Source organism: Lucilia cuprina, chromosome 3, assembly GCF_022045245.1.
Source record: "Lucilia cuprina isolate Lc7/37 chromosome 3, ASM2204524v1, whole genome shotgun sequence".
Classification (NCBI taxonomy): Eukaryota; Metazoa; Arthropoda; class Insecta; order Diptera; family Calliphoridae; genus Lucilia; species Lucilia cuprina.
Window position 1 is genome coordinate 4,929,503 of NC_060951.1, and position 13,315 is coordinate 4,942,817.

The 13,315-nt window shown below is 28.8% G+C and overlaps 3 protein-coding genes across 3 annotated transcripts; all 3 read left to right on the plus strand.

The window, feature by feature from the left end:
- The first annotated feature begins 1,339 nt into the window (after positions 1 to 1,339).
- On the plus strand, positions 1,340 to 2,759 carry LOC111674964 (odorant receptor 42b-like). Its single transcript, XM_046945960.1, has 4 exons — positions 1,340 to 1,391; positions 1,451 to 2,186; positions 2,256 to 2,616; positions 2,685 to 2,759. Exons 1-4 carry the CDS (start codon positions 1,340 to 1,342, stop codon positions 2,757 to 2,759), a joined length of 1,224 nt encoding a protein of 407 aa, XP_046801916.1.
- A 1,053-nt stretch (positions 2,760 to 3,812) lies between these two features.
- On the plus strand, positions 3,813 to 5,234 carry LOC111674944 (odorant receptor 42b-like). The gene is made up of 3 exons (XM_023435633.2): positions 3,813 to 4,672; positions 4,737 to 5,097; positions 5,160 to 5,234. The coding sequence occupies exons 1-3, from the start codon at positions 3,813 to 3,815 to the stop codon at positions 5,232 to 5,234; spliced, it is 1,296 nt and encodes a 431-aa protein (XP_023291401.2).
- Positions 5,235 to 5,522: 288 nt separating this feature from the next.
- LOC111674938 (DNA/RNA-binding protein KIN17) lies at positions 5,523 to 6,954 on the plus strand. The gene is made up of 2 exons (XM_023435626.2): positions 5,523 to 6,629; positions 6,685 to 6,954. Exons 1-2 carry the CDS (start codon positions 5,607 to 5,609, stop codon positions 6,877 to 6,879), a joined length of 1,218 nt encoding a protein of 405 aa, XP_023291394.2. The 5' UTR covers positions 5,523 to 5,606; the 3' UTR covers positions 6,880 to 6,954.
- The last annotated feature ends 6,361 nt before the right edge of the window (positions 6,955 to 13,315 follow it).

Here is a 13,315-nt window from a genome sequence, read left to right on the forward strand (position 1 = left end):
AGGATTCTTCAAACGCCTGAAATAGCACAAAGCGTTGTTGAATGTTTAGGAGTGAAAGTGTTAGTGTTTTTCTCTCCCAAGTGATTCTCTAAAGAAATTTGCAAACTACAAAGGACGTTAACCCACATTCTACTCGATTCCCATAAAGGAGCGCAAAAGAGAATAGTAAAGGAGCACGATAGAGTCCTGGGTGTATTTATTTCGAATTTAGAATAACATACATCCAGCTTCCCGATGCTTAATATGGTTTTGGAAAGAGTTAGTTTTTGTGAGTTGGAAATTTGACTACAATGATTTTAGAACAAGTCTTCTTTTTATTTAGACTAACAACAACATTCTGTCTTGAATCTTTTCTAACAACTGAATATGTCACAACTTCAAGGAGTAAGTTAGAGTAGTAAAGGTGCACGATATAGACAAAAGTGTATATCTTTGGATTTGGTGTAACATACATCCTCCTTTACGACGCCTCATCTGTTTAAAGAAACGTAAATTTAAGAAGTTTAGATTACCATCAAATTTGAAGGGAAAATACAATAATCCTTTCAAAAGCTTTAAGATTCTCTAAATTGTTAAATAGTGTTACCTTTTCCAAACAGTTATCAGACTTTTTATTTGCAAATTTTGGCTCAAAATTATGTTTACTTTACAATTTCCAACTATGTAATGGATTTTATGGAAATCCAGCACAACTAAAGAAGCCTTAACAGCTATTTGAAATGCAACAGGACTTTGACCGTGAAACTTTTGTAAAAAAGAAACTTTTAAGTTTCTTTAAGTGTGAAAAATATAAAAAATTCTTTTGACAAAAACTATGCATTTGTAAAATAATTGTTGCATTTTTAATTATTGTTTGAAAAAAATATATAAATTAACGCAAAAGTCTAGACAATTATAATGTTAACACGTTAGAACAATCAGGTTATAAAGGTCTCTTAAGTGATGGAGATCCAAGTTTTCAATACTTTTTAATTGTTTAACTTGATGATCTGTTTGATCCTAATTAGAAGTAGCAAAGAAGTCTATGGTAATACATAGATGAAAAAGCTCTACTTCGAGTGAATCATCATGTGGTTTAGAATCTTTAGCAAGAAAAGCTATCAATTAGACTTCTTTACTCAAGAGTCCTGTCTTTCAAGATTTCACTTTAAAAGAGTCTCTTTCCCTATTTTACATTTATTAACTATTACTAATTACACTTTTAATAACAATAAATTATTAATAATATATAAACTTTGAACGAAAGTTTTTTTTTACCCAAACATTATGCAGATTTAAAAGGTAAATTTTATATAAAAATTACAAAAACTCAAGACACAAGTTCAGTTATTTAATCGAAATGTTTAAAAACACTAAAGCTAAAGATAAACCACTTTTTATTAAGAAAACTTGTAAGTTTAATTATATTACTTAATTAAGCCTAAGAATTTAAGATTTTCTTTTTCTAAAGCTAAAATTACACCAAAGGTAACCAGCAAAGACTCTACCACTTATCTCTTTCGATGTTTTCGCATAATGGGTCTTTGTAGAACGGAAAAGTACAAATATCTACATCTGCTCTGGTCCATATTTGTACACTTTAGTGTAACCATTTTCTTGCCTTCATCTTTTCTTGTCAGCTATATGCGAAAATCAAGTCAATTTGAATATGATACCTTATTAACGTCCATACAAGTCGCCATTAATGTCATAGGTTCTTCGATGAAAATATGCATGTTATTGTATTATATACCTCATCTATTAACAGCTGAACCCGTTATGGCTAAACTGGATGAACGTTGTGTAGATGAAGATGAAATAGCTTTACTCTATAAACTTAAAAGTTTAGGACGTCGTTTAGTGGTTAGTTTTGCCACCTCATTTTGGAGTTATGCCACTTCGACGTTTATAGTATCCATACTGGCGGGACATCCACCCTATTCACTGTATTTTCCCTACATCAATTGGCGCAATTCGAAATGGGAATTTATTGTAATCTCTATAATAGAATGGTTGTTAATGGGTGGTGCTTGCTCTCAGGAAGTGGCAAATGATGCCTATGCTGCCGTTTATGTTTGTATGCTAAGGGCTCATGTGAATATCTTACGTATGAGAATTAGTAAATTGTGTACAAAATCGGATAAAACTTTGGCAGATAATCTAGAAGATTTGAAACTATGCATTATGGATCATAAGAATATTATAGAGTAAGTTCTTCGTCTTATATTATAAAGCAATTCCAGTTGTAATTTACATATTTCTTTCTCTTCCATCAGACTTTACAATATCATTACACCCGTTATTTCCGCTACAATTTTTCTACAATTTACCATAACTGCCGGCATTTTAAGCATTACTCTCATTAATATGATGATCTTTACAAAGGCGGTTTCCTCTAAAATAGCCTCTTGTTTTTATGTTTTAGCTGTGGTGGTGGAAATCTTTCCTTTATGCTATTACTCCAATTGTTTAATGTATGATAGTGATCGTTTAAGTGAAGAAATCTTTCATTCTTCCTGGATCCACCAAAGTCCTCAGTATCGTAAAATGTTGATATTTTTTATGCAACGTACTCAACAGACCATAGAATTTATGGCGGGTAAAATATTCTACATTAATTTAAATAGTTTTATAAGTGTAGGTTTCATATGGTTTTCAACAAATATCCTTAAATATGTTATGTCCCTGTTCTTCTTTTATTGCAGATCGCCAAATTTTCTCTTTCTTTGTATACTCTAATCAAGAAAATGAATCTTAAAGAGAGACTGGGTTTGCAGTAAGATAAAAAGCTAATTATGAAATGCCTATAGCACCCGTTATAACTGAGTTTTAAGCAGAAATCAAATCGTAAAGGAGAGAACTCTTATTTATTGAGAAGAAAAGCGGATTGCTCACAAATAATTAATATCTGAAGCACTTGTTATCACTTGAATTCACTTAAACTTTTATCACTTAAAACTGCATTTATAAATAGTTATTGAAAAGTTATTGATTGCTTAAATAATAACTAAATATCAAATAAACACTTTCTATAAAAGTTTAAAAACGATTGTAGTTTTGTAAATAAGCATAGAACAATCGGTGATAACTTCGGTTCAGTCTTGTTTATAGTCTTCTCTATTGACTATAGAAGGGTCTATAGTCTAGTCTATAGTCTAGTCTATAGTCTAGTCTATAGTCTAGTCTATAGTCTAGTCTATAGTCTAGTCTATAGTCTAGTCTATAGTCTAGTCTATAGTCTAGTCTATAGTCCAGTCTATAGTCTAGTCTATAGTCCAGTCTATAGTCTAGTCTATAGTCTAGTCTACAGTCTAGTCTATAGTCCAGTCTATAGTCTATAGTCTAGTCTATAGTCTAGTCTATAGTGTAGTCTATAGTCTAGTCTATAGTGTAGTCTATAGTCTAGTCTATAGACTAGTCTATAGTCTATAGTCTAGTCTATAGTCTAGTCTATAGTCCAGACTATAGTCTAGTCTATAGTCTAGTCCATAGACTAGTCTAAAGTCTAGTCTATAGTCTAGTCTATAGTCTAGTTTATAGTCTAGTCTATAGTCTAATCTATAATCTTGTCTATAGTCTAGTTTATAGTCTAGCCTTTAGTCTAGTCTATTGTCTAGTCTATTGTCTAAGGTCCATAAAGGGTTTATAAAAGGAGCTTCTTAATATAATTCGCCAAAGTTTTCTTTGTAAAGTAATTAAATTCCTTTTGCACTTTATCAGCAAATAAATTTAAATATTCTGTTTAGCATTTAATTTAAAATTTAATATAATTAAATTTCCTTAAAAGCAAAACAACAGTTCTAATAGAAACACCAGAGAAGCTAAACGTAAACATGGATAATTTGGAAACTCAACAACCAAATGCAGTTACTTTAGTAGAACATGTAAATAACTCAGAAAACCCGCAAGAACAGACGTCCGAGATAAACCAAGAAGAGGAAAAACTAAAAAAAGGAACTGGTTTCGACAATATCGAAACCACTATGGGTCTACGTTATTTGTTTAACGGTTTTCGTTTTTTGGGTGTCTATATGCCGGAGAAAAACAAGACCCTATATATTATATGGTCTTTATTTATCAATACTTTGGTTACCATTTATTTGCCGTTGGCTTTTGCTCTAAGCTTTATGACAATGTCCGGTGAGGAATTAGAAATTGGTAATCTTTTAACATCGGTACAAGTGTTCATTAATGTTTTGGGTTGTTCTACTAAAATTATTTTAATGGCTTTCCTATTACCCAAACTGTTGAGTTGTGAACCTGTAATAAGAAAATTGGATAAACGTTGTCATACCCAGGAGGAAAAAGAATCTATTAAACGTATTATTAAACAGGGAAATCGTTTTGTAGTTTTATTCTCTATATCCTATTGGTCTTACTCCTCTAGTACGGGTATAAGTGCTGTTATATTTCATCGTTTACCCTATAATATCTATAATCCTTTAATCGATTCTAAAGCTTCTAATTTACATTATTTTGCGGCTGTCTTTGTGGAATTGGCTATTATAGATGTAGCCTGTTTTCAGCAAGTTGTGGATGATTCTTATGCGGTAATATATGTTAGCATTTTAAGAACTCATTTGGATATTTTACTTAAACGTATTAAGAATATGAATGAAAATGCTAAGGTATCGTTGGAAGAGAATTTCGAAGAGTTAAAAATGTGTATAATTGATCATAAGAATATTATACAGTAAGTTTAAGGTAACATATAAAACTAGAAAACTTTTTAATGAATTTTCTTACAACTCTTCTAGTCTTTACAATATAGTGGCACCGGTTATATCCATAACTATATTTGTACAATTCACCATAACTGCCACCATATTAGGTACCACCTTAATTAATATCTTATTATTTGCCACTAATTTTGCTTCGATTGTCGCCTCATGTTTTTATGTTTTGGCCGTTGTTGTGGAAATATTTCCCTTGTGTTATTATGCTCAATGCTTAATGGATGAAAGTAATCGTTTGTCAGATGTTATTTTCCATTCGAATTGGGTAGATCAGGATATACGCTATAGGAAAATGTTAATATTTTTTATACATCGTTCGCAGAAGACCGTAGAGTTTACGGCGGGCAAATTGTTTCCCATAACATTAAATAGTTTTTTGAGTGTAAGTATTTATAGTTTATTTATTAGGCTGTACATTTGTATTTTAACATTCTTTTATTTTAGATTGCCAAATTTTCCTTTTCATTGTATACTTTTATTAAGGAAATGGGCATCAAGGAGAAATTTAGCAGCAAATAATGGAAATGTACATTCAAGAACTTTATTTTATTTAAAAACACATGTTAATTAACATTTATGTAGTTGTGTTAAATGTTAATGCTTTTTGCACAATAAATATTCAATAATTTAATTTTTTTTCGAATAAATTTCTTTTCAAAATCATATTAACAGATTTACTACTTTTAAAATACAACCCTGAACAGCAAACAACAGCTGATATATTGATAAAACACCCTGTGTTAAGTTTACTTAATGTTATGGACTACCCTGTGTAGTTTTGTTTACAAATTTTAGAGAAAGAAAAAAACAACAAACGTTTGTTGTGTGTGCGTGAAAAAAAGAAAAAAACTTAAAATTTAAGTAATATTTTTATAAAATTATCCTAGAAAAATGGGTCGTGCAGAAGTGGGAACACCCAAATACCTGGCCAATAAAATGAAGGCCAAAGGTTTACAAAAATTACGCTGGTATTGTCAAATGTGTGAAAAACAGTGTCGAGACGAGAATGGTTTCAAGTGTCACACCATGAGTGAAAGCCATCAAAGACAATTACTGCTCTTTGCCGATTGTCCAGGTAAATTTCTGCACAATTTCTCACAAGAGTTCTCCGATGGCTATATGGAATTGTTAAGAAGACGTTTTGGTACAAAACGGGTCAATGCCAATAAGGTTTATCAAGAATATATAGCCGATAAAGATCATGTACACATGAACTCCACACGCTGGCTAACACTTTCGGACTATGTCAAATGGCTAGGACGTACGGGGCAGGCGATAGCCGATGAAACGGAAAAAGGATGGTTTGTCACCTATATCGATCGCAGTCCCGAGGCCTTAGAACGCCAATCAAAGGCGGAGAAAAAGGAAAAAATGGAAAAAGATGATGAGGAGCGTATGATGGAGTTTATTGAAAAACAAATAGAGAAAAATAAAAGTAAAGATGATAACGAAACAGAAGAAAAAGAAAAGTATACTGAATTAAAACGAAATGAAGATCAACCTTTGAAATTAGACATTAAATTGGAAAAGAAATTTCAACCAGAATCAAAATTGGGTACCTCAGCTCTACTGAAAAAACGTGTTAAAGAGGAAGAGCAAAATTCGGATGACGAAGAAGATTCGGATGGTTTCAAAAAACCTAAATCTATTAAATTGGAAAACAAACGTAAAGATAAAGATGTTTCTGTTGCACCAAAATCCGCTTTAGATGAAATTATTAAAATGGAAGAAGAGAAAAAGGAAAAAACTAATCGTAAAGACTACTGGCTGCACGAGGGTATTGTGGTGAAATTCATTAGCAAATCATTAGGTGATAAATTCTATAAACAAAAAGCAGTTGTACAGGAAGTTATAGACAAATATCGAGCCAAGGTGAAATTTTTAGAAACTGGAGAAAAAGTTAAAGTGGATCAGGTAGGAAAAGGTTGTTTAAGCTAGAAAATAAAACTAATCTATTAACTTATTTAAGGCTCACTTGGAGACAGTTATACCGGCCTTGGATAAACTAGTGCTAGTGGTTAATGGTGCCTATCGTGGCTGTGAGGCGGTGCTAAAGAAATTGGATGAGAAAAACTATTGTGTTACAGTGGAAATTTCTAGAGGTCCTCTGAAGGGTCGTGTGGTGGACAAAGTACAATATGAAGATATATCAAAACTTTATTAAAAAGTCTATATTTTTGTGTAAATAATTTTATAAGAATTTAAAAAAAAGAAATAAATAAAAAAGTACTAAAATTAAGGACAATATTTTGTTAAGAAATGATGGAGGTATGAAACTGTAATGAACTATTTGGGTGAATTATAAACTGAAATATAATCAAGACTATAGACAAGACCTTAAGCTAAAGCATATATCAGGTCTTGATCATCGAATAACTGAAACATATTCAAGACTATAGACTGTCAGGTCGTGATCATCGACTTACTCTAACTATAGACTAAGCTTTGGTGCTGACTAAAGACTAAACTGCAGTTTTGAATAAAGACTAAACTATAGTCCTGACTAAAGACTAAACTGCATTACTGGCTAAAGACTCAACTACATTTTTGACTAAAGACTAAACTACAGTCCTGACTACAGACTTAAATTTATTCCTTTCTATAAACCAGTCTACAGTTCCACATAATCATTGAATCGCATAATTGTTTAAAGAAATATGATAAAAATCTTACAATTTACTACATTTTACGAAAAACATTGATAAATTAAACATACCTTATGAAAATACTGTCATTTTTCAATAATTTTGATGTATTTGAAACATATTTGAAGTTTTTTTTGATATATTTTGATTGCCAACAACATTCCGGAACATGTTTCAGACATTATTAGATTTCTTAAGGTATTTTCATTGTCATTTTATAAATATTTACACAGTAGTCTTTGTATTTATAAAAATTTTGAAATATTTTTAAACTTTTTTGAACATTATTATCAAGTTTGTTGAAATATTTAGTTCTTGATAAACTTTTGTCCAATTGGCGGTTATTGTTTTATAAAAATTTACACTGTAGTTCTTTGGAATATAATTTTTTTTTAAATATTGTAATATAAACAACATGTTCTGTTATATTTTTTTTAATTTAAAAGGTTTTGGGTAAAATTTCATTTAATTTTTTTATAAAATTATTAACTTAATAGAAGAATTTTGTTAAAAATCTTGAGGATTTTCGAAGGAATCACTTGGTGACAGTAGTTAATGTATATTGACACTGTAGTTCATAGGACTATATATATTTGTATGATTTTTTATGTCTATTAACAAATTAAATTAAGTTTTTGATAAAAATTTTGCTTTAGTTTTGAAAAGACATAAATTTTTTGGCCGAGATTCCCTTGTTACCTTGTAACACTTTAAGAATATCGTAGAAATTTTATTTGATTAATGATTTTCTTTCTAATCTTGTTTAAGTTACTATATTTTTTAAATTTTTCATAAAATTATTGAGTTATTCGAAGAATTTTGTAAAATACTTGAAGAATTTGGAAAGGACCACATAGGTGGCAGTTTTGAAATTCACACTACCTATAATTCATAAGATTATTAAGTTTTTTATAAATTTGTATGTTTCTTTAATGTTTATAAAACTTTTGATTAATTTTTGAAAAAAAAAATTGCCGGGATTCCCTTGAGACTCTGCTGGCCGGTGAAGTTTTAAGAAAATTGCAGTTTGCATTGGAAACTTTGTGATTTATATAAATTTTAAATAATTCCAAATATGTTTATAGTTTTCTGCTCAATTTCATTAAATTTTCCTACAATTTATTAACTTAAATAAAGTTTTTAGCCAATTTACCTGTCCGCCATTAGATGGTTGCAGTATTTGTTTTGTATAACACAATATTTCACCAATTTGTTACTTATTTTATAGTTTAGTTATTACTTCATCTTATACTTAATGTTTTTATTATATTTATTGCAAAATATTTATAGTTTTTTATGAATTTTTATAAATTTTCCTGTTTTTGCAAAACTTTTGCCTGATCACTGTCTTATAAGAAAATTTTCACACACTAATATATTAATATCCATAGAATTGAGCGCGAAAAAAGGAAGACAAACAGCGAAGGCGACTAAATTGAACGGCGTTAAAAACTGTTTCATAAAGAGGAAATGTCTTTTTAAATTGTAGACATACTATTAAATCACCCAGTGTCAATGTAAATGTTATTTTATGGTGTACCCTGTGTTGTTTTATTTACATTTTTTTGCTGGAGAAAAAAATGCAAACCGTTTGTTGGGTGTGAAAAAATTAAAATTTAAGACATATTTTTGAAAAAATTAACTTAGAAAAATGGGTGGTGCTGAAGTGGGATCTGCCTACTGCCAGACAAGAAATGGAACAATGCCAATAATGTTAATCTCAGACGCTGGCTAAAACTTTTGGACTATGTCAAAAGGCCGGGGCATACGAGTCAGACTATATCAAATACATTTGATGGTTTTTCACCTACAAAGATCGCAGCTAAAAAAGCAATAGTACAGGAGGTTACAAGGGAAAAAAGTTAAATGGGATCAAGTAAGTAGAGATAAATTGTTGTAATTAAGTTTTATGGAGTTATTTTGTTTAAGTTTCACTTAGAGACAGTTATACCAGCCTTGGATAAACTGGTAGTGGTGGTTAATGGTGCCTATCGTGGCTGTGAGGCAGTGCTTAAGAAATTGGATGAGAAAAACCATTGTGTTACAGTGGAAATTTCTAGAGGTCCTCTAAAAGGACGCATGGTGGACAAAGTAAAATATGATCATCGAAAAACTGATACATATTCAAGGCTAAAGACTGTCAGATCCTTAACATCGATTTATTCTGATTATAGACTAAGCTATGGTGCTAACTAAAGACTAAACTGTACTCCTGACTAAAGACTAAACTATAGTCCTGGCTAAAGACTAAACTACAGTCCTGAATAGAGACTTACATTTAGTCCTTTCTATAGACCAATCCATAGTTCCACATAATCATAGATTCTCATAATTGTTTAAGTTTTATGGAGTTATTTTGTTTAAGGTTCACTTAGAGACAGTTACACCAGCCTAAGATAAACTGTTATCGGTGGTTAATAGCACCTAACGTGACTGTGAGATGGCGCTAAAGAAATTGGATGAGAAAAACTTCTAGGAGTGTTCTAAAGGGACGCGTGTTGTAGAAAGTACAATATGAAGATAGTTTTGTGTAAATAATACTATAAGAATTAAAAAAAGAAATAAATAAAAAACAACTAAAGTTAAAGACAATACCTATTTTGTTAATAAATAATGGAGGTTTGAAACTGTAATGAACTATTTGGGTGGATTATAAACTGGCATATAATCAAGACTATAGACAAGACTTTAGCTAAACCATATATCAGGTCTTGATCATCGAATGACTGAAACATTTTCAAGACTATAGACTGTCAGGTCATGATCATCGACTTACTCTAACTATAGACTAAGATATGGTCCTGACTAAAGACTAAACTGCAGTACTGACTAAAGACTAAAGTACAGTACTCTGACTATAGACTAAGCTATAGTCCTGACTAAAGACTAAACTGCAGTAATGACTAAAGACTACATTTTTAACTACAGTCCTAACTAGAGACTTAAATTTATTACTTTCTATAGACAAGTCTATAGTTCCTCATAATCATTATAATTGTTTAATGATAAAAATCTTACAATTTACTACATTTTACGGAAAACATTGATAAATTAAACATACCTTATGAAAATACTGCCATTTTTCAATAATTTACATGTATTTGAAACATATATGAAGTTTTTTTGATATATTTTGATTGCCAACAACATTCCGGAACATGTTTCAGACATTATTAGATTTCTTAAGGTATTTTCATTGTCATTTTATAAATATTTACACTGTAGTCTTTGAATTTATAACAATTTTGAAATATTTTTAAACTTTTTTGAACATAATTATCAAGTTTGTTGTAATATTTTGTTTAAAGTGAAAAAATTTTGTTTTTGATAAACTTGGATCAAATGGCGGTTATTGTTTTATTAAAATTTACACTGTAGTTCTTTGGAATAAAAAATTTTTAAATAATATCTAATATAAACAACATGTTCTGTTATTTTGTTTATACTTTAAAGATTTTGGGAACCAAAACATTTGGTTAAAATTTATTAACATAATAGAAGAATTTTATTGAAATACTTGAGGATTTTAAAAGGGATCACTTGCTAACACTAGTTAATGTATACTGACACTGTAGTTCATAGGACTATACATCTTTGTATAAATTTGTATGTCCATTAATTAATTAAATAAGTTTTTCATTAAAATTTTACTTTAGTTTTAGAAAAAACATAAATTTTTTGGCTGGGATTCCCTTGTTACTTGTAACACTTTAAGAATATCGTAGAAATGATATTTGTTTTATAATTTTCTTGTTAATTTTGTTTAAATTACATTTTTTTTAAAAAATTTGATTAAGTTTTTCATAAAATTATTAACTTATTCGAAGAATTTTATTAAAACACATAAGGAATTTAAAAAGGACCACATGGTAGCAATATTTTATGGAAATTTACACTGTAGTTCATAAGATTATTAAGTTTTTAAAACTTTTTGTGATCATTGAGACAATTAATAAGTTTTTGTTTAATATTATGCTTTAGTTTTGGAAAAACTTGTGACGGGATTCCCTTGAGACTCCGCTGGCCGATAAACTTTTAAGAAAATTACAGTTTGCGGTAGAAACTTTGTAATTCATGTAAATTTTTAACAATTCAATATATTTTTATTGTTTTCTTCTCAATTTCATTAAATTTTCCAACAATTTATTAAGTTAAATAAAGTTTTTGGCCAATTTACCTGTCCGCCATTACATGGTTGCAGTAATTGTTTTATTTTCCACAACATTTGATTAATTTTTTCCAATTTTTTTGTTTATTTTTGAGTTTCATTATTACTGCATCTTTTACTTAATGTTTTTATTACTTTTATTACGAAATACTTAAAATTTTTACTAATTTTAATAAATTTTCCCGTTTATGCAAATTTTTGCTTGATCATTGTCTTATAAGAAAATTTTCACACTCACACTAATACATTTCCACACATTGAATTGAGCGCGTAAAAAGGATGACAAACAACTAAGGCGATTAAATTTAACGGCGTTGAAAACTGTTTCACGAAGAGATCAAATCTTTATAATGTCTTAAAGAAAATTGTTTCAAAGGAAAGGGAATAAAGTTTTAAATTGAATAATTATGAAAATTAAATAATTGTATACAAAATTTTCTATTAAAATATGCTTTTATACCAAGTTGTTTTGAAAAGAGCAATTCTTGACGCCGTTATTTTGTAAAACTTATTTGCGGCTTAACTTAGTGGCAAAATCTGTCGGGTATGTTGCAAAAGTAGCTGTAAATTTTTTGCTTTCGCAAGAATTGTCAATTGAGCGTTTTTTATTCAGTAAATAAAGCTGTTATTAATGAAATTATTAAAATGAGGTGTTTAAATTAAGGAATTGTATATATAATTCAGTTTCTGAAGTTATTTATTTGAAAAATGTGGTTTTTAGAAGTAAGACATAATTATAGTAAAAATTCATCTAAAATGGAAAAATAATTTAAAAAAAATAGTTTTAATGGACGATCTTTGTTTGTCATGAGTGATATAAAATATATTATTTAGAGAATTTCGGAATAGAAAAGTTTGATTTGTTCTCTATAGCATAAACAAATGTTTTATTACAAATAAATTGTTTTTAATATTAAATAATATGTGCTTGAAATTTAAAGGAAATATTTTAAAACAATTTATTTATAGCTTACAATTAAAAATAAATTAGCTAATGACGTGTTAATTAAATTTTATTAGGAATTAAAAAAACAATGATTCACTGTTGATTGATTTGTTATTGCATTTTGTTTTTCTATAATATTCTCATAAACATTATTAATCAAAACAAAAAGTAAAAAACGACCGGCCTCTTTTTTTTTATTGTAAACATTAGACAGTTCTATTTAACAACCCTCAATTAAATGCATAATTAATTACAAATACTACATTTTACAATTAAGTTGTTTCTATATATTTCATATTTACAACGATAACAATTTTACGTTGAATTAAAATTATAAGAATAATAAAAATATTTTCATTCATTTTGTATAACAAATATTTGCTAAGATATTTATTTGTTTGTTTTATAATTAAACGGAAAATTCTTGTTAAATATTTACGTCAAATAATGATTCAATAATATCGCCTGATTCTATTTTATGCAAAAAAGTTTTAAATATATATTATAGCAAATTTTCCCAAACAGAAATGTGCAGACTTTTATCAGGTCATAAATTTTACTAGGGGTTTTTTTAATGAGGTCTATTAATTTTTATAATATTCCCTACTTTTTGTATAGAAAAATCTGGCTAATTGTTTGAAAAGTATGTCTATTGGCTTTTTCGAAAAGCCAATTTAGATTAACGTTATATTAAAATATTGCTTTCAAGTGACACACTTAGTTTTCTCTAATGTTTCTAATTAATTATTTAAAGCAAATATTTCCACAATTAAAAAATGTTCTTTGAGCATAATTAATTACTTAAATATTTTAAATATTGATTTTTTAATAGTAAATTATA